The 25,938-nt window shown below is 37.5% G+C and overlaps 1 protein-coding gene across 1 annotated transcript; it reads left to right on the top strand.

Moving 5' to 3' along the window:
• Positions 1-226: 226 nt before the first annotated feature.
• On the top strand, positions 227-23,204 carry CD36 (CD36 molecule (CD36 blood group); the record flags this gene model as incomplete). Its single annotated transcript, XM_080363881.1, has 12 exons — positions 227-796; positions 9,336-9,496; positions 11,586-11,730; positions 14,432-14,611; positions 14,763-14,854; positions 15,286-15,332; positions 17,799-17,868; positions 19,502-19,689; positions 20,504-20,622; positions 21,952-22,025; positions 22,789-22,843; positions 23,040-23,204. Exons 1-12 carry the CDS (start codon positions 677-679, stop codon positions 23,202-23,204), a joined length of 1,416 nt encoding a protein of 471 aa, XP_080220007.1. The 5' UTR covers positions 227-676.
• Between the last annotated feature and the right edge of the window lie 2,734 nt (positions 23,205-25,938).

The following is a 25,938-nucleotide window of genomic DNA, read 5'->3' as shown; positions in this document are numbered from 1 at the left end:
GGTAAGAATGGAAAATTCAGTCATGCTTGAGTTGCTAAACCAAAGTTTTATCCCGTCAGTAGCAGATTGTGGATTGAGAGGGATCGGGAAGACAGGCTCCTCGTAGGTGCCTCCCATTAGAGGCCGCCATTCCCACCAAGGTGCTGGTGAACCTTTAGGGCTTCCTTACTGGCACAATGCAGAAGCAGCGTGGGTAGCTCACTGCAGCTGTGCAAACTCCTGATTTTCCCAGAAGTGGGAGTCACTGTCATTGTAGGCTGTGATAAAAGCAGATGGCCATAGCCTCCTCCTTTGGCACACAGAGATTTTAGAGAAGGTGCTTGCCTCAGGAGGAGTGTTAGTTGCATAATAGTTATATCAATTTACCCTAATGAATCAGAGCAGAGAAAAAAAAAAAAAAAAAAAGGACTAGCTTGCCAGAAGTATATGCAACTTTTTTTTTGGCACTGACTGCCACTGTCTGGCTGGTTTTGACATGTTATCTCCCTACCTGCTTCACCCCATGCACTTTGTACTTTGAGCTTTGGAATGTGACTTTTGTTCACTCTCTCCTTATATTAACAGCTACTTTCAGGAAGATCAGTGAGCCTATTGGGAGCAAGAAGTATAAGAAACATCAAGCCTTGCAGGGAGGATATTTTCACGTTGTCTGTCTACACCCTGACAAAGGAGAGGAATGGCCTGTAACAGGAACTGTGGGCTCCTCACTGGGGCCATCATCGGTGCCGTGCTGGCTATCTTTGGAGGGGTTCTGATTCCGGTTGGAGATCACCTAATAGGCAAAGCAATAAAAAAGGTACATGATTTATAAACCTGTGTTCTGTTTCTACCCTTTTCCTTTTTTTTTTTTTTTTTTTTCTTTATTAAACTTAGTTTTTGTAATATATACAATACAAACTTTCCTGGGAATAGATAACACAGCGAAAGACTTTTAATATATTAATTATATTGCCATGTTCACTTTCTTGCTGTCTTTAGTGCTTTACATGAGAAAACAAAATATTGCTTTCAAGAAGTGTTTTCAGTAATGTAATTTAGAAGTAAGCATTTTTTATTTTAATTATGTTTCTTTGTAGTTTCTTTGGTTTTTACCCATGATGATCCACTTACTTATTTTTCTGCATTTTTTTCTTAATTTGGTACTCGCTCCATGGACTTGTATTTATGTACTGCAAATAATCTACACAAACTTTTGATGCAGAATCTAATCCCATATTTGCGTGCATTCGACACACATTCTGTGACTGTATGATCCAAGCCAATGTGCTCCACAAGACTATGGGATCTGATCATATACATCTCCTTGGCTCAAGGAGTGTGATGAGTAGTTGAAGTAGAGCATTGTAGACCTGACAGACATATTTTCCTTTTGTTTCGGTTGTTTTGGTTTGGGTTTTTATTATTTTATTTTTTTTAAAATTTAGTGCTATCTTTAAAGAAAAATGAAAAGTCAATTTGTTTAACCTTTGGTGAAAAGGATGTGTAACTAAGGGTCTAAATCATGGAGTTAGGGTTAAGTTAGACATGGGGTGTCCACCACAGAGACATACAGAGTCTCCTTGGGGTCACTGCAACCAAGGTGGGCTCTCTTACAGTTAAAATATTAGAAACCTGAAGGTCTTTGGCTGATGGTTAATCCTCCTGTTGAAGAGGGTGGTGATCTTGGACATACTTATTCAAAGGCCCTTCTGGAAGACTGTCTTTAACAGCTATATGCATATATGAAGTGTCAGGAAATGTTGAACCATCTGTTGGGGGCCTGCCACGGTTCTGTCATATTTTTCTTTTTTTTTTAATGGAAAATAAATGGCCTCTATAAAACATTTTAATTTTGTCTAAAAAATTGGTGAAACCTAACTGTAGAGGAATTTTCTAATTCTTACCATATTTTTCATAAATTTTCAAATGTATAGAGAATAAAAAAAATAATTCTCACTACATAATGTCTCACTCACCTTGCAACATTTTACAAAGAAGTCTTACTTTCTATATTTGCAAATACTTTTAATTGATTGACGTATTGAGGGGATGGCAGGTTTTTTTAGAAAGTACACTAAAAAGGTGTAGCTCCTTACTTTAAATATTTACTTTGAGATAATTTAGATTGCTGTCTTATCCCATTAAGTATTTTTGAAGCAAATTATACATATTAGCAATGTTATGTGTTCATCTGTTTACATATAATAATGAACCAGTTATACAGCATAGTTTGCAAATGTCTACATATGAAATTACACCTGCATGAGTTCCTAGTGGTAAAGTGCTTGACAGGGTAATTTTTTCCTCAACCTCTTTATGATTTTCTGCATTGTGATCATGTTTCAGATGCTTGTACCTATTTCAAGGGAGCTTGTTTGATATATACATACACACACATATATGTAAAGGAAAATTTGTACCAGTATTCATATAAAACATAAAAGAGTAAATTTGTAGAGGCTTCATTTTTTTAAGTAAATGGATACATTTTTTTTTCCAAACCACAAATCATACTAGATTATATTTTTCCTTTTCCTTTCTCATTTACCTGTGCGAATGAAAGGACTAGTAAGAAAAGCAGATATTTATTATTTGCTACAGTTATATTTAAGATAAACACAGAGCTGACTTAAAGGAAACAAGTCTGCTGAGTAGAACATATTGAACATTCACTGTTTTTTCTGAAATCTCACTTTTGGAAATGTCATTTTTTAAAGAAAATGTTTGGTAGAAAAGGTCAATTTCAATGACAATTTTATGTGGAATTTCTCAAGAACAGAGGCTCTAGAAAGGTAAAAAACTAATGAGCAAGATATTCTCCCAGATGTGGCTTGCAAGCATTTATATTTGTATTTGAACTTGTATTAGGCAAAGCCTAAACTTAGGTCCTCACCAATTGGATTAAAAAGAATGTCAAAATGACATACTTTTAATAAAAGAGAAAAACTGTTTCAGATATCACCATTAGAAGCAAAATCATGTCTGACATTCTGCATAGTCCAAAGCTTGAAAAAAGACCCAAAGTTGTCCCTCTGCCTATCCTTTCTCAGAGTAAATCTCAGTTCTTAGCACAAGTTGACAGCACAGTTAAGAACAAAACTATGTTTCTAGGGGAAATTAATTTTGCTATAGAATGTTATTGCTCAATCAGAAAAACAAATGTTGAGTAAACTTCTTTCTCCTGAATGAATAGTTTTAGGACACTTCATACTACACCAAGCCAAATTGTCAAGATTTAGTCAAATCATGTTATCATCAATTTACTCTCAAGCAAGTCCAGTTGAGCTTCTCAGCATCTCCCAATAAACTGGGACAAATTTCTTAAAAAAAAAATAAAAAAAAAATACAATCAATAGTTCTGAACAGTCTTGTTTTGCTAACAGCAAAATCCTGGGCATGCTTCCCTTAAGCACACACCTCTGCAGCTTATCAGACCCTCCCAGCCTCACTTCTTCTTTATTGCAGTAACTGAGAGATTAACCTGAATAAACACCGCGGGACGTGTTCCTGGAAGGCTGCATATTGTTGTTGCAGTGAAGAGAATACAAGTGTATGGACAATCTCAGGTGCCCTTAGAAATCTGGCAGAGACTCCCATGGTATAGGCTGTAATCTTCTAGTAGGCAGCCGCTGTCCTCCACTCATGAACACTCCAAACAAAGTCCATGTAACATGGACTGTCAAGGCCAGGCTGGCCAGGGCTCTGAGTAACCTGGTCTAGTTGAAGATGTCCCAGTTCATTGCAGTGGATTGGACTAGATGAGCTTTGCAGGTTCCTTCCAACCCAAACTGTTCTACGATTCTATGATTCTATGAGCAAGTAACACCAAGATGTCACCTCTTCATGTGGTCCAGCTTGCTAAAATACATCTGTGATTCAACACAAAGCACTTTGCTATCTTCTCTAAACCTAGACTGCTCTACCTGTGTCTCAGATTTCTGGGGGTAAGCTGTTTCTACTCCTGCCTGCAGCACGTTTGAAGAATTTCAACATTACATACACTTTCTCTATCTTTTTAGAAGCTCTTTTAAGAAACTCTCACTTGAAGAGCACACTGAAAATGACACCACCAGTAGCATCTTGGCAGGGATCCACTGACCGAGATTAGTACTAAGCTATTTCAGCTCTGATACTATTCAAGGAAAGGAGACTTACCCCTTAAAAGTTGCTCTTGATTTCAGTACCAAAGGAAAAAAATCTTAGTTTCTGCAGTCACTGAATCTACTGAGAGAGGAGAGATGCTTTTCCATGAGAGGCTTAGGGGTTTAGAAAACTGCCCTTGGTAAGTTAGGAGTGAAACAGAAAGGTTTTGGAGTTCTTTACAAAAAATATTTTGTTTGAGGCTATCAAAATATACATTTTAAAGTTACTTCACACATTTTTGTTGCACATTATCATGTCCATTTTCATATTATTAGACATTATAATGTCTAACATTAAAAAAAAAAAAAATCAAAAGAAAAGGTAAACTCAAAATAACAAAGCAGAAACCTTGCAACTAATATTGTTGAAAGGAGATATTTTGACATAGCTTGATTACTATTTTTTGCCTTGTCCTCCCTTAAAACTGTATAATTTATTTAGGCAAAATTCCCATCATTTTAGTTATAATAAGAATTTTTATTCTTTTTCAGTTGATCAGATTTTTTTCCAGCTAGGTCTAACCACTCAAACTCATTGGTAGCTTTTTGCCAGAAAAATCTTTATTACCACTCCTCTAAGAGCTTTTGCTTTCTACCTGAGTGCATGAGCTCAGGAGTTTAACAGAAGCCATGTAATGTTACTTAATATATTAATTCCTAATGAATTGATAATACAGAATGGTGTATGCTTTGCCAAAATACCTCAGTGCTCTGCTCTTTCTGTAGAGCCCTCAGGGTTAGACTCTGCTATTTTTAGAAATAAAGCTATCAATTTTAGCTATTATTATGTTTAGCCATCTGTCTCTCTACATATCTGCTACATGTGATTAGCCAGATTGTATCTCCTCAGCTACTGGAGGCACAGGAGATCCTCCTAATTTAAATTGTGCTTGTGACAGTCATGTGATACTTCTTTATCTATACTAATGAAGCTAAAACAAATGCTGTCTCTCAGCACAACATAAGTGATTTAATCACACATATTCCAGCATTTTCAATGATAAACTTTATTTACTTTCATAATCTTTTACGATCAAGGACTAAAAAAGGACTAAAAGTTTTGATCCAACAAAGCCTGAATAGAAAGGCTAGTAATAAGCTAATAATAATAACTTTAAAAGTAATAAAAATAATAAATAATAAATGGCTTTTCTGGAACTTAACTTCTACAATTTTATGGAACTGTATTGTTTGTTTCCTCCAACTTATGCATGCAGCCCAACACGTACAACACATAGAGACAAACTAGTTACAATTTTGTTACCACCTAAAGCATTCATGGAATCTCTCAGTTCCCAGAAAATGGCATATTTTGTCCATTTGGCCAGATTCTTTGTCAAAACAGCAACTTTGTCTTACATTTTGTATTTCTTCGTCAGAAATCAAGATGACTGAATTTAGCATAGAACAACAAAGTACAGCAAGCTTGTACTGCTGACTGCCCAGCATTTCTCAAATTTATGTGTTGACAGTTTACCCGCCACAAGAGGGGGAAAAATTGTGATGAAAATAAAAAGAGTTAAAATTCCCCCTGATTTCACTCAGTCTTGCACAGTTAGGTTGTGAGATGAACTTGGCTGTGTTGCAATTGTATATTTCACATCTACTTTTACTAACAGTAGTTAACTACTGCATATTAGGGCTGAAGCAGGTTGACTAGGCAGCTGAGAAGAGTTTCACACTATCAATTCCAATTTAGTACTTTCCCAAATTACCTTATCTTTCATAGTATCACAAAGCATGTCAGTGTTACTAGGGGAACATACAAGTGACTAGCCATAGAATCATAGAATAGTTTGGGTTGAAAGGGACCTTCAGAGGTCATCTAGTTCAACCCTTCCACAACAAACAGGGATATCTTCCACTAGATCAGGTCACTCAGAACCCTGTCCAACCTGACCTTTGATGTCTTCAGGGATGGAGCATCCACCACCTCTCTGGGCAACCTGGGCCAGTGTTTCACCACCCTCATTGTGAAAAATTTCTTCCTCATGTCTAGCCAGAGTCTCCCTTCCTTTGGTTTAAAACCATTACCACCTGTCCTATTGCAACAGGCCCTGCTAAAATATCTGTCCCAGTCTTTCTTATAGGCTTCTTTTAAGTACTGAAAGACAGCAGTAGGGTCTACCTGGAGCCTCCTACAGGCGGAACAACCCCAACTCTCTCAGTTTGTCCTTATAGGAGAGCTGTTCCAGCCCTCTGATCATTTTTGTGTCCCTCCACTGGACTGTCTCCAACAGGTCTCTGTCTTTCCTGTACTGAGGGCTCCAGAGCTGGATGCAGCACTGCAGGTGGGGTCTCACCAGAGCAGAGGGGCAGAATCACCTCACTCAACCTGCTGGCCATGCTCCTTGTGATGCAACCCAAGATAGAACTGGCCTTCTGGGCTGCAAGCCCACATTGCTGGCTCATGTCCAATCATTCATCTGCCAGCACCCCCAAGTCCTCCTCAGCAGGGCTGCTCTTAATCCCTTCATTTCCCAGCCTGTATTGATACTGGTGGTGGCCCTGACCAAAGTGCAGGATCTTGGACTTGACCTTCTTTAATCTCATGAGGTTCGCATGGGCCCACTTCTCAAGCTTCTTAAGAGAAGGGTAGTATTTAGGGTTGGCATCACCAGTGATCAGGTAGCCAAAACTCAATGGCTTGCTGGTGTGAGGATATTAGTTTTATTAAATGAAGACATGAATAAAGACAGAGCTTTAACCCACCATTTGCACTCTTGAAATATGTGACAGTGAATCATACATACTACCTTTGTGGGAGAAATGTTAGTAACAATAATGGCTGAATGCCACTGAAGATAATGGTCTTGCTCCCTTCCTCCCCTTCCCTCTTTTGTCCTGCTATTTCCCTTGTTTTAACTCTGGTTGTCATCTGATCCTTCCCCCTACCCACACCTCCAAGCCAAGTGGATCACTGGTAGAAAGGTAACCTAGCTTAAAAAAAAAAAAAGGGAGTAGTCTTCCTCCAGTCTGGCAAGCAGAAACCACTCCCTGAGGACTGAGAGCTGGCACAAAGGAAGATGGGAGGCATGGGGATCAGGTACCGGGGGCTGCAGGAGCTTTTCCCTTTGTCTCCCCTTTGTCCCCTTTCCCTTTGTCTTCTCACTGTCAGGTTGGATCACCTGTTGCCTTGAATCATCCCTCAAGAGCATTCATGGTGGCACTAGCACAAAGTGAATGGTGGGCTACAAATCCACATAGTAACTTGTTGCAACCTGGCTGTCCCATGTACTCAGGTTCCAGGGACCTCTTAATACCACATCAAAGTATTTTTTATCCATTGGCATTCCTAAGGTTATAGTATGGACATATTAGTTACTCTTGCATGAAAAATAAATGAGAACCAACCTATCTCTTTAGGTGGACAGCAAACTCATTCTAGATTGATAAAAAAGTACATAATACAGTGATATATAGTAAGAGGCAGTACAGAAAGTACATGCAAAGGTTTGAAACTTTTCTATTCATGTCTGTGTCTGTGTGTTGTTGACTTCTAGAGAGATTAGTTTGTTCTCCTGACCATATAGCTGCCAGGAATCCTCAACCATTTCCCAGTCCCATTTACACAGAGGAAGGAGGTCAAATCCTGGCATCTACCTCCATCCCAGGACCCTGCTGAGTATAGATCACACTCAGACTGAGCAGACTGAGTTTTACATATATTTGTATCAGACGGCATCTCACAGCTCCCTTTAGCAGTTCCCTCTGGAAAGTGAAAAGGTGATTTTCAAATCATGTGAGCATTTCCCTCTGCACCAAGGAGGCAGTCTGCCCCACACTGGATCACAGCTTTGACAGTCTTGGGCCTCCTGAGGTTTACAAAACAAGGATGAAGAGAATTTTAGCCGTCAAGTGAGTGCAAGACCTCAAGCTGATGACACATTTGCTGTGGCAAGGTTTCCTTTCCCTCTCACACAAATGCACATAAATTATAACAGATATTCAAACAGTAAGCCCAGTGCTTTACGCCACCAGCAAGGCTTTTGCAACTCCACCATAAAACAGGCAAACAGGCTTTCTACAAACAAAGCTTTGCCTGTGTTACGAGTTCTCCAAGAGGCGGTGCTCATTTCTAACTGCAATGGTTATTAATTGGTAGTATATACAGTTTTTTTTTGTTTTGTTTTCTTTTTTGATGGTGCTAAACAATTTCTAGAGACAGAAACTTAAGCTAGAAAGAAAATCTAGAAACTTGTCATTTAAAATGTCTTATCTTGCTACCTGGAGGGATTCTAGCCTTTTAATTCCTGGGACTCTATGAGCCATGTACAAATTGCCTAATTAATATTGCACCACTCTAATAAAAAAGAATTTCATATGTTGGAGCCAAGCAGCTTAGATTTTTGTTCTTATTGTAAAAACTCTTCTGAATTTCTACCATGGAGGAGAAAAAATACATTATAGCAGGGCTTTGGGAAAATCATATAGAAAGAGGCCTGATGTAGACCAGGCAAAACAGGTATTTCCCTGACAATATAGAAAACATACCTTTAAATTCTCTTTGTCACTGCACAGTCCCAAGGAATGAATAGACATTTACCATGTTATAGCGGAGTGCCATGGTCCTGCATTGTCTTTATAGGCATATTTTACCCTCATTGCCTGGACCTGGGAAACTTTCCTAACAAAATGTTATCAAAACTAGAGAGATTTCTTAGAAAGTCTCAGTTTTGGTGACAAGAGTTTTCTGACAAAAAACAGTCCTGCAAGAACACTATTTGCTTTCTTTGGGTAAACAATTACATAGTGTCTGAGTAATGCTCAGAGATAACTCTTGTTTCTTCTCCTGGGCTACTTAAAAATGTATTAAAAGCACTTTATGGATTCTGAAAACTGCTGGTTATTGTTCAGTTGTTCAAAGATTTTTTTTTTAAAAAAATGCTCAGAGAAGTTGGAAAGTATTTGGGAACTAAGTCAATGATCTACCACAGCAGTAAGAAAGTTTTGCTATTGGCTACAGTAACAATTATATCAGCCTTGTGATCACTTATTTTACAGAGACTCAATTTTGCTCTCACTAAGCAAGAATGTCAAGCTGCCTTCAAATGTTGGCCAAAAATGTGTGCTGTATGTCTCATATTTATGATAAATTAGCCTTTTTCTTTTTGTTCTGTTTGTTTAGGAATCTTCTATAGTCACCTGGAAAGTAAATGCAGCTTGTCACTAATTTTTTGTGGTTAATTTTAACTTTAATTTCTGTCCTTTTAGGAAGCTGTAATTGCAAATGGTACCATTGCTTTTCAAAATTGGCTTGTGCCAGGAAGTTCAGTTTACAGGCAATTTTGGATTTTCAATGTGGAAAATCCTTCAGAGGTATTAGAGCAAGGAGCACGTCCAAAACTTGAACAAAGAGGACCTTACACATATAGGTAAGCAAAGACCCCTGAGTATGTGATGTCATATCAGTTTTGTTAAATTCAGAGAAAGTTCTACTGAGTTAAAAGTTATTTTTGGAGATCCAGCATTATATTTTAGCCAGACTTGACAAAAATGCCTGAACTGCAGCTACACAGAGCAATCACAAACACTTTCTGTATTGGGTCTCACATTGGGAAAAGACATCTAGAAATAAGTAACTGGGTGTGAAGCTGTTTGCTCTTGTGAAAAACAATTTTTCATTAACAAGGTGTTTGCCACAACACAGAGGCACATTGCACTTCTTGCTGTTCAATTTTTTGCCAACTTTTTAGATAAAAGAAGATATGACAGATTCCCTAAACTCAAGAGATTATCTTATCACCCATGTATCTCTCATTTATTTTAATGATGTGTTTTGTTTCTTTGGTCCTTTATGACTTATTTTTAAGCCTATAGCTTTTCCTTTTTCAATTTTTCCTCTGAAAAGCATTCATTTTTCTGAATGTACTAACTAGGGCCTAGTTGCAGCAGTCCATCATCATTCAAGGAAGCTTTTAATCATTTCCTTAATTTTAATTGTGATGTTGACATAGAACTTGTGATTCTTCTGGAGTCATTAGGCCAAATATCCAGCTATCACTAGCACCCTTGTTATGAAATTTATTTCCTAAAATGATAGGATATTTCTTTCTTGAGATATTTGGGGATGCATATTATCTTTGCAAGTTGGCTTTGTATTACAGCATCTATGGCTGAGGTGCTTTGACGCCTAAAAGATTATTTATTTCTCATTAGAAGTAGAGAACTCTCGGTTCATAGAGTACCTGAAAATAGAGTACACAGGAATCAGTAAACTAACCAGCTAACAAATACTGCAGAAGGTGAATTCCTGCCAAACAGAAATGTTTTATTCTGGTGGTGGTGATGGTGCCTTTTTTCTCAAGCACAAGTCTCTTCCAGAAGCCTGGATGAGACCATATAAGAAATGATGGATATAACTCGTCTCACTGCTGTGGTCATGCTCACCTGGGATAAGAAGTCTACCTGAGCCAATGTGACTTTCAATTGCCCCTTAAATATTTTCTTATTTATTATAATGTAGAACAACTGGCCTTGAAAATGCAACTGTCCGTATGATTCTGTTGGAAATTTTGTTTTAGGTTTTTTGTTTCCAGTTAGAAGTAACATTAATGAGAAAAAAAAAAACAAAATCTCACAACTTTCAGGTAGTTGTTCTACCCAATTACATTATTAATGAAAATAATATGTACCTTAGTGATCTGGTGACAGGGTATGCTTGAGAGGCTTATGAGAATCTCAGGAGAGCTGAAAGTCTGCTTATAAACATCCACACGCATAGGAAATGCTATCGAAGTGACTCCCATTATAGATTTAACCTGTAATCTCTTTTGTTGCAACACAGACCTATCACAGAATCACAGAACGTCAGGGATTGGAAGGGACCTTGAAAGACTATCCAGTCAAATCCCCCTGCCGGAGCAGGAACACCCAGATGAGGTTACACAGGAAGGTGTCCAGGCAGGTTTGAATGTCTCCAGAGTAGGAGACTCCACAATCCCCCTGGGCAGCCTGTTCCAGTGTCTGTCACCCTCACTGAGAAGAAGTTTCTTATCAAATTTAAGTGGAACCTTTTGTGTTCCAGTTTGTACCCATTACCCCTTGTCCTATCAAATAAAAAAAGTGTTTATTAACCATTCTGAGTCATCCCCTTCTAATTACATGCAACCATGAGAAAGTTTAGAAAAATGTGACAAAACAGTTAATTTAAAACACATATAAGAAGATACAAGGTCCATTATTAAAATTTTTTAAAAAATACTTGCTTTCATTTTAGTATGAAGAAAAAAAAATATTCCCTCAGGCACTAAGGAAATATTTCCAGAAGACAAATATTTTACAGAAAATGGATTTTTTACATATTTATTACACAAATTCACATAAGAAGGGGTTATAAAAAGTTCAACATTCATCTTCAAAAACATTCATCAACTTTTAAAAAAACTTCGGTAAGGCATGGTTATGTGTTGTCTCAAAAATGAAATGTTAAAAAAATTCTGTGTTTTTATTTTCTATTTCAAGGGTGCGATATTTACCCAAAGAAAATATCACGGAAAACTCTGATGGCACAATATCCTACATGTTGCCTAACGTTGCTCGTTTTGAACCTGATATGTCTGTTGGGACAGAAAATGATACCATCACGTGCCTCAACCTTGCTGTTGTTGTAAGTAAAGAAATAAAACCATAATGTCCATGTTCAAATGCTGAGATACTGGAGAAAATAGAGGAGAAGTTAGGATTAGTAATACTGAAACTGCCACAGGATATGTTTCTTCTCTATGAACTCAAATGACATGAGTGTCAGTTACACTGAGGATAGCTGTATTACTGTCTTAAAAAACATTTTGAGGACATGTTGCATATATAGTAAGGTTTCCTTGTATTCCTGAGCTAATTTTAATGGTAAATGAAAATTAATTTGTTCCTCTCAGTAGAAACAAAGTCATGAGTTTGGATAGCATGTATCAAAAAGCATCCTCCCAGTCAGTTTTAATGTGAGAATGAATCAAGATTTTGTGGGTGGATTCCCTTTCTGTGTGAGGTACAGCATGGACAGTAAAAGGCAGATTTTGCATCATCTTTCCATAATAACTTCTGTCCTGTTTAGGCAGGGGAGCTGTGTTAAGTCCCTTGCTCAGTAGATGCATGGCCTCACTATTCCAGATGCCTGCCCCTCGTGGTAAAATCTCAGCACAACTGCAGTGACATCCCCTGAGCTCTCGTCTCCTGCTGAGACCTTAGTACTTAAGATAAAAGTAACAGGGTCCCAACCCAGAGTAGTGCTAGACCCTAGTCTAGACATTTTTGTGTTGTCACGGGCTGAGAATGTTTGCCCTTAATTGATGTTTACATTTTATGGATTTGTTTCAGTCCTGGTTGTGTTGCCTGGTTGTGTTGCACTAGATCTGTGGTGTCTGCATGTTCAGGATCTCTGTGAGAGAGTGTGTGCTAGGGGCAGAGTGAAGAGATGTTTGCTGTTAACACAGTATAGAATCATAGAGTCAATCACAGAATCATAGAAGAGCCCATGTTGGAAGAACCTCAAAACATCGTCTGATTCAATATTTTCTGAGGACTAGAGTTTAGATGAGATTTTCTGGAACCTTATCCAATTACACCTTGAAAATCATCAGTGATGGGGACTTTACAACATTCCAGTGATTGACTGTTCCCACTGTAAAAAAAAAAAAAAAATTCCTTTCTTCTATCAGGAAGAAACCTTTTCCAGTGCAACTTGTACCCATTGCCTCTTGTCTTCTCCATATCACTCCTTGTGAAGAAAGAGTCTCCATCCTCTTTCTGGCCATCCTTTAAGTACTGGAATACTGTGATGAAGGCTGCATGAGCCTTCTTTCCTCTAGAGAGCAAAGACCTAATAAATAAAGACAAATTACCTTATTCAGACCAGATATATTCTGTCTGTGTCCTATTTAGGCCAGCATCTCTCTTTCGGAAAGCTGTTCTTTTTTCCTCTTACTCAGAGTTCTACATGTCACGGTATTAACTAACACTGCTCAGCTCCCACACTTTGGATCACGTAGCACAGGCTCATGCCTGGAATCAGCCGTGTCAGAGGGGGTGTGAACAGAGGAACCAAGCTCCTTTTTGGTGTTCAGAAACAAACTGGTGTAAGGCCAAATTCTCAGAGAGGCTCCGCTGATCTCATTTGACAGCACTGACTTCAGTCTAGTTGAGCCCTCCTTTTATAGTATAAACTTGTCATCAAAATAGTCGCAGGAGAATTTGGAGAGATCTTTTCACACTTTACTAACCCTGGGGGGATTGAACCCATATCTCTTCTGTCTCATAATCTTGTAATATCCATACTTTCTGTTTACTTTGTGTTCAATTTCAGACAAGAGGGAGAGATTCCTGAGGTTGAGGAGGGCAGGAGTTGAGAGCAAAAGGGACTCTTCCATTGCCATCCTCATAGCACTAAGTATAGAGCAGTGGTCTACTAAAGGGCTGAGGACTTGCTCTAAGAGAAAGACTTATTTTCACACAGATTCACTTGCCAGAATTTTTACAATTTCCTGCTTTACTAGACAGGCTAACACAGATCATTTCTGTTTGCTTTCCACAAGCTATTCAGTGCCTTTAGGGACTTGACTTTGTGTTTATGCCTCTGGGAACCTTCATTACAATTGCTGCCAGGAAATCTACATTATTCTTCATTGAATTAGGAGAAGATATCCGTTATTTAGAATTAAAGCTTTTCAGAAAGAAATTGTTTGTTGCAAATGTGTATTCTTTCTAAATAAAGAATTAATGAAGACTGAGCACTTGGTCAGCTTTATGCCAGATACAGTTGTATTCCTGCTAGCGTAACAGCAAATCTAAACGACTTATCTAAGCCAATAAGTAACAAGGCTCATATATTTTTACTGACCTGTTTACAGTGTGAGTGAGTCTGAAGTGTGTGACATCTGGAGATGACAGAAAAGAGGTAGAAAACTGGAAGTGATACAACCTTTGTTATACAGATAGGGATTTGAGATAATTACTTGGAGATACTAAAAAAGCCATCTGGCCACAGACCTGGGTAAGTGGCTCTCAGTGTCCCTGCTTGAGCAGAAAGGTTGGACCAGATGACCTCCAGAGGTCCCTCCCAACCTCAACTGTTCTGTGATTCTGTGATTAGGATGTTCTAGTGAACTCATGTAAAGACAAATTGTCTGCCTTTGTGTAAGTTATGCACAGTAATTGTAGTAAGGACTGACAATTTTAAGTAGAAAATTAGTTTACAGTGAGCTGCAACTCTGGAAAACAGCTTTACTAGAGGTTTCTTGGAGTCATTCTCTGTGGTTTTGATCTAAAGTGCATGCAGAATTCTATGCTAAACATTAATTTTATTGCTGTTGTAGGCTGCACCTTCTGTGTATACAAACACTTTTATACAACTGCTACTGAACACTTGGATTAAGTCTTCTAAGTCACAAATGCTGCAGAACAGAACAGTGAAAGAATTACTGTGGGGTTACAGAGATCCCTTCTTAAACAAGGTCCCCTTTCCCTTGGACCCAGTTCTGGGAGTCTTCTACCCGGTAAGTGAAACCAATGAGGAGGCAAAGCCTTCGATTGTCATACTGTGAATAAAAATTAAGGCAGCTGCTGTGAGGAAGAAAAATCTGACAATGCTACAATCTAGTTCAGTACTTCTAACTGTTTTTTTCCTTCTTCTTGTGTCTGTTACAGTACAATGGGACATTGGATGGACTTTACAGAGTCTATACTGGGAAAGAAGATATTACAAAAACAGCAATAATTGAAAGTTATAAAAACAAAAGGTATCATAGCATTTGTAAAATTAAAAATTAGACATATTTTCAAGGTATGGCTTTTGAGGTTTGATTCACTAAGAGCTATAGATAAATGGAAAATCTTCAACAAATCAAAAGAAGTTGGATCAAGCTCTGGGCTTAGCAAAACCACCTCTCTGTTGTTAACGATTCTTTTAGGAGCTTGGATTTAAGGCAGTTATTGATTCTTTGATACAAGTATTTATTTCTGTTTTGCATCCTTAAGTAGCTAGATCCCTTTCGTCCTATTATGATGCATCATATAGTGTATCTGAATAAATGAATCAACATCTGTATTCTCTAACTTTGCTAATGGCTCAGGCTTATATAGGAGCAATTATATTTAGCAATAAAGGTAATGAAATAGATGATGAGGTATAATATAATAAATGCAGAATTACTCTTTTTTTTTCTTAAAGGAATCTTTCATACTGGCAAGGTCACTGCGATTTGGTTAATGGCACAGGTGAGCCTGTTAGAGCTTTTTTAAACTTCAGTATTTCTTGATATAACAAGGGAATAATGAGATACATTTTTTAAGTTAATTCCCCTGCACTTGAACAGTTCTATATTCTGTATATTAAATGTTTATATAAATATGAATGTGGATATACTGCTATTATACATGTATATTTGTGTATCTATTATTAAATATATATGTTATACATTATTGTACATTATTTTATATTTGCTGTACACACACCCTCTTCAGCTAGAGTACATATGGAAGAAATACAAGAAAGGAATCCAGCTCTCTGTTTCTACTAATTATCTTTATGCTATTATATAACTAAGATATATTTTCTTTGCTGTAGTAGTTGAAACTTAGCTTTTCAGTCTAATACTGTACATTAATTTACACTATTGAAAACCAAAACTAAATGCACCAGAATGGACAGAAAATATTTTTACTGAGCTACAAAAAGAAAACAAGGTGACAAGGGAGAAGGCTGTCAGACTGGTGACTTTCAGGTCACCAACAAGTGAAAAGGGATGGAAAAGTAGCTTAGTTTGGGATTAATAGACTACAGAAGAATATTTTTGAATTTGCTTTTGGAATGCATATGAAAACAGTTGTGTTGTTTAAGACACATTTGTTCAAGATGACATTTTTCCTCTTGATGAGTGAAAGCACGGCTGTGAGGACACCAGAATCTGTTGAGCTGAGGCTGGCAGATGTCATGGTGGATGCTTTTGCAGAGAGCTGTAGGCTTTCAGTGAATAAGTATCCAAACAAATAGTTTTTTTTGGTGTGTGGTTGTTGTTATTGAGGTTTTTGTTGTTGTGGTGGTGGTTTTTGTGGTGTTTGCTTGTTTGTTTTCCTTTTCTGTGCTGCTTTCCCTGGCACAGATAATTTTCCTTATAACCTAGAGCACATGTCAAGTTATTTTGAAGTATTTCAAGTACATCACAAGAACCTGACTATCTAAAAGTCGGTGAATCAGGATGGATTAATTCCTTTTAAAAATAATTGATTATATGAGAGGTAGTATTTTTTTAGGTTCTGGGATTTTCCCTCTTTCTTATGGAGTCTGAACCCTTTTTTCCCAGGTTCAGCATTGTGTTTTTTCTTCTTCCACAGCTGATGGAATAAGCATAATCAGCTAACTAGACTAAGTGCTCCAGTACAGTGAAAACGTGGAGCTTTACCTTGTTAGCAAAGGTTATCGCACAGTTTACAAGAGCATTCAGTGTGACTGCTCAGGAGAGACCATGTGTTTAAAGAAGCAGCAGGTTTAAAAAGTCTTGTGAGAATTCCTTCTTATCTTGTAAGCTTTCACATCAAAGTGCAGCATGTATAGTATAAATAAATATCTAGATAAAAATGTTTAGTATTATTCTACTACAGGGCTTGAAAAGAGTCCATGTTTGCAAACTCTCCAAGACTGCCAAGATTTAGAAATAGTGTGTCTAGGATGATCTTGGATGTTACTTAAGAAAAAGTGCTGCTGTCAGCAGTGAGCGAGTGGCAGTACATAATTTAGCTTTCTCGCTCTTGCCAACTAGATTGAAAGATATCGCAGATGTTCTCAATCCCTTGGTTATGGCTGCTGAGTAAGAAACTAAACATAAATTATAGTAAGAAGTAACAAATGTGCTGGTTAAAAGTTTGTTACAACACCTTACTTGGAAAAATGACAGTCCTCTTGCTCAACTCTGGATTCTGGCAACACAGAAATGTGCATCTGAGCTATCTGTGTTCTTATTATAACAAGTAGAGGAAAAGGCACCACACAGTGCTGTTCCTGTGACCTATTTTGCATGTCTACCATGAGGTGAGATGGCTTGTGCCCTAGTATTGCTTCCTTCTCGCCATAGAGAAGATCTCAGCTTGCAAAGAAGGGGTCTGCTTGAGCAATCTTTGCTGAAAAAAGGTCTAGCACTATTAAATCGCCAGTTTTGAAGTCTAAGGCTGTGTTTCTTTTAAGCGCTGAGTGCCATAACTGCAGGTGAACCAAGCATCTCTAGAAAGGTGTAGGTCATTAGACTGCATAAACTTTGAAGCAATGACAACAGGTATTAGGATTCGTACTAAGCAGGATTGGTTTTTGTATCCTCTGTTTTTAATGGGCTTGATCGTATATATTGATATCTGTGGGGAAAACAAAACAAAACAAAATACAACACAAAACACACACGCACACACACAAGCTGCCATAATTTGGCTTGCTATCTTATCTTATCTTATCTTATCTTATCTTATCTTATCTTATCTTAATCTTTAGATGGCCTGTCACGGTGCGATAATTTAGATAAATATTTTCCCTATAAATGGTTTCTTTTGTTTATCTTTTTCACGGTTTTATAGGAGAGTAACAGCTGAGAATTGAGCTAGAAATTAAATCACATCTTCTGAGTGGAATAGTTTTCAAACTCTTTATTTTATTTTATTTATTTTATTTTATTTTATTTTATTTTATTTTATTCACAGATGGAGCATCATTCCCACCGTTTGTTAAGAAGGATCAGACTCTGCGCTTTTTCTCCTCCGATATTTGCAGGTGCGCTGGTATTTTCCTGGTGTGCAGACACACCTGCATGTGTCACTCGAATGCTCTGTTATTTCAAAGAGCATCTGCTGTGTCTCTGCTTGGGTACAGTTTACTGAGGCAATTTAAAATAAATGTTTCCCCTAAACACAAGTAAATTCATGAGCTGTGCTCATGATTCAGAACCTGATTCTACTACTTTCATTCACGTCCAACAGTAAGCTAGTTACGGTGTATGTTATTTCAGTCAGTTACAGATGTATCATTTGGGAATATCCAACAATGTTGTGAGCTGTTAGAGATCTGTGAAAGACACAGATGGTCACAGGGTTGAAAGTCTTGAAAGTCTTCTTCTAAGATCAGGACTCAGTCTATAACCTGCTGTATTTGGTCTGAGAAGGCAATAGGTACAGCAAGGGTCACTTAGATCCATCTTCAGCATTTCTGCAGAAGATTCTCTGTGCAGAACAGGATTTACTGTCACCCACTAGATACTTAAAATTGTTTTCTCACAGGATATTTTTACATATTTTATTTTTATGTATTTACAAATAAAGCTGCTGAATGCATCCCATACTGATGGCTTTTCAGCCTGCTTCTTCTGCCGTGGCTATGTAGTGTTCCTGAGTTCTCCAGTGGGATCACTGGAAGCCATGTTAAAAGATTTAAAGGGCATCATAGTGTATTTACTTTGAGATGTTTGACCGCTTTATTTATTTTGCTGCCTGGAAACAGAGCTGCTTCCTTTTAACTAGGTTTAAAGTGAGCCATTTGCTTTGCAGGCTGTTTGTTTTCAATGATCAGTGTTTTTACATGAAGTTAAAGTTCTCTCTTTTCCTTTTTTTTTTTTTTGGTCTAAAGCATTTTGGAAAACATTTCGCAAGTCATGGTAAAGGGAACTCTATGCAGAGGAAAAATGACAAAATCATTTGGATTGATTGCACACAGTTTGAGAGATCCCTCTGGCCATTTAATTCTCATAATTAATGAACAATGAAAAAGGACAGTAACAATTGCCCAAAGGTTGTGCTGAAACAGGGCATGGAAAATGGTTCTGTTCATGTTACAAAACCCAGAACCCTTCTTTTGTTTGGCTGCAATACAAAGCATTGCTGCCCTGGTTACATTACTGTGTAACAACCATCTCTCTGTATCAGTTGATAATGTATGAGCAAGAAGAAACTTAAGTGATATTGTGATTCAAATGTAATGGAATAAGATTATATGCAGAATATTGCCTGCATTGTAAAGTTTAGATTAGTATTATCAAGTTAGCAAAAACTTATAGAAAAACTGTGTTATATTGATAAGTGTCTCTACTGTAGTCCAAAAATTTAATAACAGTGAGTGTAGAAGTTTGTAGGTAAAAGATCTCTTACTTAATTTGTTAGCTTTGTGTGTGTCATTTAGTATTAGTATTTTTGTCTTTTTGTCTGTTTTCATGGTCACCTTGGAGTTTGTACATCCTTTTGTGGAAGTGTGGAATATTCTCCACTGCAGAGGAACAAGGAGCCTGGATGTTGGGTCCCTGGAGTACTTGTTTCTTTAAAGACAGAAAATGTTGGGGAATCCTTAAGGAGTGTTGCCATGAATTCAGATTTTTAATACAAATGACTGAAACAGGTTTTTCTTCTTCCATCTTCAGATCAATCTATGGAGTTTACCAGGGCAAGCACGAGGTGAAGGGAATCTCACTCTATCGTTTCGCAGTTCCTCGTGAAGCTTTTGCATCGCCTGCTGAAGTCGAAGATAATTATTGCTTCTGTACAGATCAAGTCATTTCACAGAACTGCACATTAGCTGGAGTCCTAGACATCAGTGCCTGCAAAGCAGGTATAGCAGTAACATGGTGCTGCCAAACAGGCCATTTAACTGGGGAAAAAGTACATGTCCTGTAGCTGAGGTTTTACTTTAAGATCCAGGATGTTCATGTTTATCTGTGAGTTCTTCCACAGATTGCCTGTGAGACCTTTCACATTTCTGCAGCCTCATTTCCCAAAATGAGGACTATATTATCATACTTCTGTGCTATGCAAAATAGTGCTATGCAAAATTGTGATACTACAGATTGAATACTGACACTGCGGGAATGAATGTACGGAAAGGAAAGGAGGGGGCACTGACTGTATAAAAGCCAGATATAATCACAGTCCTTTGTATTTGTGTTAATTCACACACACTGTCTGTGCGTGTGTGTACACAACTATATACACATGCAGAGATGCAGAGACACTACTGGCTTAGTTTAACATGAGTATAATAAAGTAAGTTTGTACAGAGACTGTATTTGGTGCAGAGTGGACGGCATGGATTCCCTTCAGGCTTGATTTCTACTAAAAGAGGATCACGAAGGTGAGGGGAAACTGAGACAGTCAGGTCCTGCCCTCCACTGCCAGCTCCACGGTGTAAATACAGACAAGCAGGATTTGTAACTATAATTTATTTCACCATAAAAATTTTCCTAATGACAGTAGAATCACAGAAATGCTCTTTTTTTTTTTTGGAGATGGGGGAGGTGGGACTACAAACATTTTTATCAGGATTGTGTGTCTATATAAAAATCTATGTTTGCATAGAAAATGGCCTCAGAAGATGAACATTGAAACGAGGCTTAATGATTTGAATGAGTTTCTTTGTTTCCAAATAGGAAAACCAGTATTTATCTCTCTTCCACATTTTCTTCATGCAAGTGAATCTATATTGAATGATGTCGAAGGCCTGAGCCCAAATGAAGAGGAACATGAGACATTTCTAGATGTAGAGCCTGTAAGTCCAAATATTTAATAATTATAACTCAGTAAACTTGCAATATTTGAATTTAATTGTAGTAGAGCAGGCCTTTTACCAGAGGGATGACCAGAAGATACAAGATTTCCACACTTGCTTTGGCAAGATCTCCTCACAAAAGTGTTACAGTTTTATCAGGGGAAATTTAGAGCAGAACTTTGTCTCCTTCTGATCTTCAAAGCTGGGAAAATAAGTTTAGATTTTTTCCTTATTGGGAATGTGGGATTAAATAGATTCTGCAAACTTTGAAGTCTGCAATAGCTTTTCTATGACATTCAAGTACTTTGAACAAATTATTTTCTATGGAAGATCTGTTTGCTCTACACTTTTTTTTTTCAGCTTCTGTAACTAGCCATTTTTTAATTACCATCTAAATGGAAATTACATAAATACAGATGAGTTTATTTTCAAGAAAACTGGTAAGTTTCTGAACAGATTACCTAGACCAGGCCTAAAATAGTCTTTGTGACTCAGTTTGTACAACAGACCTCCTAAACTGAATGACCTCCTAAACTTAATGACCTCATCACAGCTCTGATCTTGATTATCTCTGATTTTATCTCTACTTCTGTTCCAGTGATTCATATTCTCAATTTTAAGAGTATTTACCAAAGTGTTCTGAATTGTGTGATGAATTCTAAGGTTCCAAAATTTTAATTCACTCTGCATTTAGATGAAAAAGTAAATTTCAGCATTTCTCACTGAAATATTTTTAGTCATATAATTTGACAGTTAAGCTATGTAACTTCAATGGTGAGATCTAAAGTTAAATCTTTGTTTCACCTTATTTGGAATAGAGACATGAATCAGAATTTCCTAAATCTGATATGAAATTTTCAAGAATCATACCCTGTCTTGGTTTTGTGGAGGACAAAGGGGAAAAGGAGATGAAGAAAAGATCTGACCTTTGTTTTGATATGTTTGTTTAGATATGAAATGTTTGTTTCAGCCATTTGAAAGTTAATCATCCTTCTTATTAAAGAAGAAAATATAGCTAATTTCTGGTGGGAAAAAAAAACCTGAAACGTGTATTTATATGAAACATTTTGTAAGGGATTTAGTACTTTTAACCTACTCTTTAACTTTCAGTTTTAATTGCAAATTATAAAAGTTACTGTAGTGAAGCCCCAAAATCAGAACTTCTATGAGAAATGAAAGACCCTTAGAAACATTAAAATTTAATAAAATGGAATCCTTCAAAACATAACAAATAATACCAAAGTGCTTTTTAACACACTCTATGTTCTAGGCTTAGGCATCCAAAAGTTTAAAATAATGTGAGTTGTTGGGGTTTTTTTCTGGTTTTAGATCACTGGCTTCACACTCCGATTTGCAAAAAGGCTGCAAGTAAACCTCCTTGTGAAGCCTGCACCAAAAATTGAGTAAGTACTACTTCATTATTTTGTTTCTAAAGACTTTTTTCAAGAGGGCTGATTGGTCTATGAGAGTGTCAGCAGGAATGGCTGGGAAAAGAAGAAATTAAAAGATTTTCCCAAAGCCCATTTATATTTTTTGAAAAAATTTCCATCATGACTTTTCAGAGCACATTAATTTCAGCAGAAGAGCAACCCTTCTGAAGCAAGGCACTGTCCAAGTATTTTAATACACATTTGTTTCCTCCACAGAAGCTAGTAAGGCAATATGTTCTTAAAAATAACATTCTTACAAAACCCAAATGGGAGCTAAGAGGATGAACTTGAAGACAAATACTGTTTTCTGTAACAAATCCAAAGAGAGAGAATTTGTGTATGCTCTGTCACTAGGTGGATTTTATCACTAGGGCTGGTGGGTGTCTAGCTGTTTCCTCATTACCCCAAATGTACATGTACAGATGTGCATTTGGGAATCCTGTACATCTGGCAGGTGGACATCACACAGATCTTCAGACCCTCACACCAACACCTCACTGCGCTCAACCTTTCTTCTTTCTGATTGCCCACAAGACTAGACAGAAAGAGCTGGTTGCCTGATATATAAAATGGCTGCTATTACTTGTAGGCTTCTTTTTTTTCAGGCTAAAACTATACTAAAAAGGTACATCTGGAAGGTAGAAATATAGTTAGTGGAGAAGAAAAGTTTTTAAATAGAGACTGGGCTTATGCACCAAACCAAAGGTAACATGCTGTAATTATTTTCTCATTTCAGAGCTTTATCAAAAGTTCAAAAACCTTATATTTTTCCTCTTCTTTGGCTAAATGAGGTTAGTATATTTTCTATTAATCTTTACTGTTTAAAAAAAAAGGAAAAAAAAAAAGACCTATTTTTTTTTTAAGTCTGGGTGCCCTGAAATTGGGCAATTTAAACTAATGCTGTGGTTTGCACACAACAAGAATATTTTCAGCAAGTAAGGGCTTGCATGGTTACCTTTCACTGACATTTTTCTTGCACTGTTTCAGTCTGCTGTTATTGGAGATGAGAAAGCAGAAATGTTCAGAAATAAAGTCACTGGTCGGGTCCAGATGCTGAGTGTGCTGCAGATGGCATTAATGATCGCGGGTTCTGTGCTGTTCGTCGCATTCTTGGGTTCCTATTTCATATGCAGATCAAAGAAATTAAAATAAGTAAGTAAGCACAAATGGCTCAACCCTCAGTGGTAACTTTCCCTCAGGGTTTCAAGAAGTTCAGAATCACTACCTGTTTAGCTGTTCTTATTTTTTAAGTGCTAGTAAATTCAGCAGTTTTTCTCTACGAAATCATCCAGGTAATTTAGCTAATGTTTTCAAATTCTCTTCCCGGCCTTAATCTTCCAGGATGCTCGTAACACACTCAGGAGAGGGTATTGGGAACTATATCACAAGACTAACATTTTTTTTTCCAAAACACAGCATTATTATTGTGAGTTCATGAAAATAGAAGTTTTATCCAAGATTGCTAAACTGCTCAGAAGTGCCTTCTAGTACTTCTCTGTGACAGAGGCCACACAGCTGCAGATTCCTCTGCTCTTCCAGGACATACCCATGTCTAGGATTCAGAGAACCCACTGTAAATGACATTTTTTATTGAGTGTTGGTTAGGGTTTCTCACTTCTCTCGGGCATGCATCATTGTCATGCTGTACGAGCCCACTAAGACTAAATATACTCCCATCATGAGTAGAATAACTAAGTGGTGGATTAATGCACTGACATCTAGGAAAACAAGCGCATTTTTTGAGTGATTTGGAAGAAGTGCAGAGACATGAATGTTTTGGTGAAAAATATGTTGTAGTAAAAAGACATTTACAAGACGAAGACTTACCTCGTCACATGCTGAATTCTGATTTTATTTCACTACAGGTAACAAAAGACTTCAGAGGTAGTCAGTGTTTAATAGAACTTTCACCCAAGCAGTATGTTAAAATTCAGAGACAAAAGGTATGATTCAAGGCACAGTCGGTCCACATGCTATGGAATTCAACATGCTTTTCCATTTTGAGAAGACCAACTCACTAACCCAAATAAGCTGATGTTTCCGAAGGCCCACACTTGTGACATCACTAAAGAGGCCACCATGGAAAATAAGCTTTCAAATAACTTTGATTATTTGAACTTTGTTACAAATTTTAAATGACATTCAAACAGACTGAAGTTGAAGTGCAGTTGGATTTTAGTCAACCTTCCGCCATTTATGCAACTTGCTACTTTTTTTCTACTGAGACTTGCAAGACAAATGGAAGCCGTTTGCTGATGTTCTGTCTGTGAGCACAGATTGGGAATGACAACACCTTTGAGCTCATTCTGTGCTCTAGATGCTCTCATTGCAATATTTCTTTCTGTTCCTTCAAGGAATGGAAGCTGCTGCAATAGAACTGCTCTCTGTCCTCTATTCAGGGATGTGAATTGCGTTGAATGTGAAGTTTATTATGTAAAGTTACTAACTGTAATACGTGAAGTTAATAAAAGACTTACTAAAATATGTGGTTTATACATTTTATATGGAGATGGCTCAGACAAATGCCATAGTCATTCATATGTTGATGGAGCTCATCAACACTTGGCTTCACAGCTGTTTAGTCATCTGAACCACTCCCTAACTCCTAACCTGCTCAGCTGCTAATTTTGTTGCCTCCTATGTGCTTTTCTTTCTGGCTCTTGCTTGAACACCAGCTTCTGCTCTGCCCTAACCTCCCTTAGCCCAAGGTCTCCCATAGAGAATGATCTGATACGGATACGTCACCTTTAAGGTCAAAAGAAAATATTTCAGAACGTTCCAGACACAGGAAAGACTGAGATAATTACTTGGATCAAACATCAGAGGGTTCCACTTCCTTACTATAGAAGAATGTAAATGAAAACAGGTAGTCCTAATTCTTTAATGATAAACCATCTGCCACAAGGAAATTTATGCAAGCATTTGTTTATTGAGGTGCATCAGCCTGTAGAAAGGTAGCAAACACTGCCATCTGCATAAATGCTTTACTTTTTCATTTAATCTGAATGTCATATCTTAGAAATGAGAGTCACTGGGGCAGATATTCAGTGTTGCGGGGTCTCTCCTTTTCCTGTGGATTCTCTGAATTCACAATGGGATCCCAAGTTCAGCACTTTCTATGACTTCTTCTTGGATCTTTTGTATCCTTGAATAAGAGCTGCAAAGAAAAAGAAAAATCAAACATGGCCAGCCTCTCATAGCCTGGTGTTTGGAAATAGTGCTACAACGGACTTTAAACCAGAAAGGTTTGTCTTGCTGGTAAAGGACAATATATTTGGCGGGGTATCTTTAATAAAGTGTTTTTATCCTTCAGAAATAAAGGGAAAAAACCCAACAGACTAAAGTGCTGTTGTTTTAATGCTATGTTCCTTGTGGACAAAGTTACGCAGCTATCAATAAAGCTGAAAAATCACAGAAATCCAAAGAGGTTATTTTTGAAGGCAAAGTCTATTGGGTACATTCAAAATAATGGCAGGATATGTGGAGGCATGACAGTCAAGGGAAGTTCTGCTCTCAGACACCCCATGCATTTGGTTGTTCATGGTGCTTGTTAGTCAAAGAAAAATCAGACCTTCCTCTCATCTTTACATTGTGGATGGTGTCATATGTCATGGTCTGTTCCCATATCAGTCTGGGGATAGTTTGACACAACTTAAGACATCCTTAAAGTCCTATGGACTTGTCAAAAAGGTATGAGGACATCTGAAGTCATTAAGTCACCTTCACTGAAACAAGTATAACTCTGCTATGGTTCAAGATCTGACACCAGGTTCTTATTATAAAATCAGTCTTTTGTGCCAGAATCTAACAGTGAGACCTTTTCACAAAAACAAACAAGCAAACAATCAGTAATGCCTCTGTCATTTTTGATACAATAACACTTCAG

Source organism: Nesoenas mayeri, assembly GCF_963082525.1.
Source record: "Nesoenas mayeri genome assembly, chromosome: 1".
NCBI classification, from domain to species: Eukaryota; Metazoa; Chordata; class Aves; order Columbiformes; family Columbidae; genus Nesoenas; species Nesoenas mayeri.
Note: the sequence above shows the minus strand (reverse complement) of the source record. Positions and strands in the feature narration are given on the sequence as shown.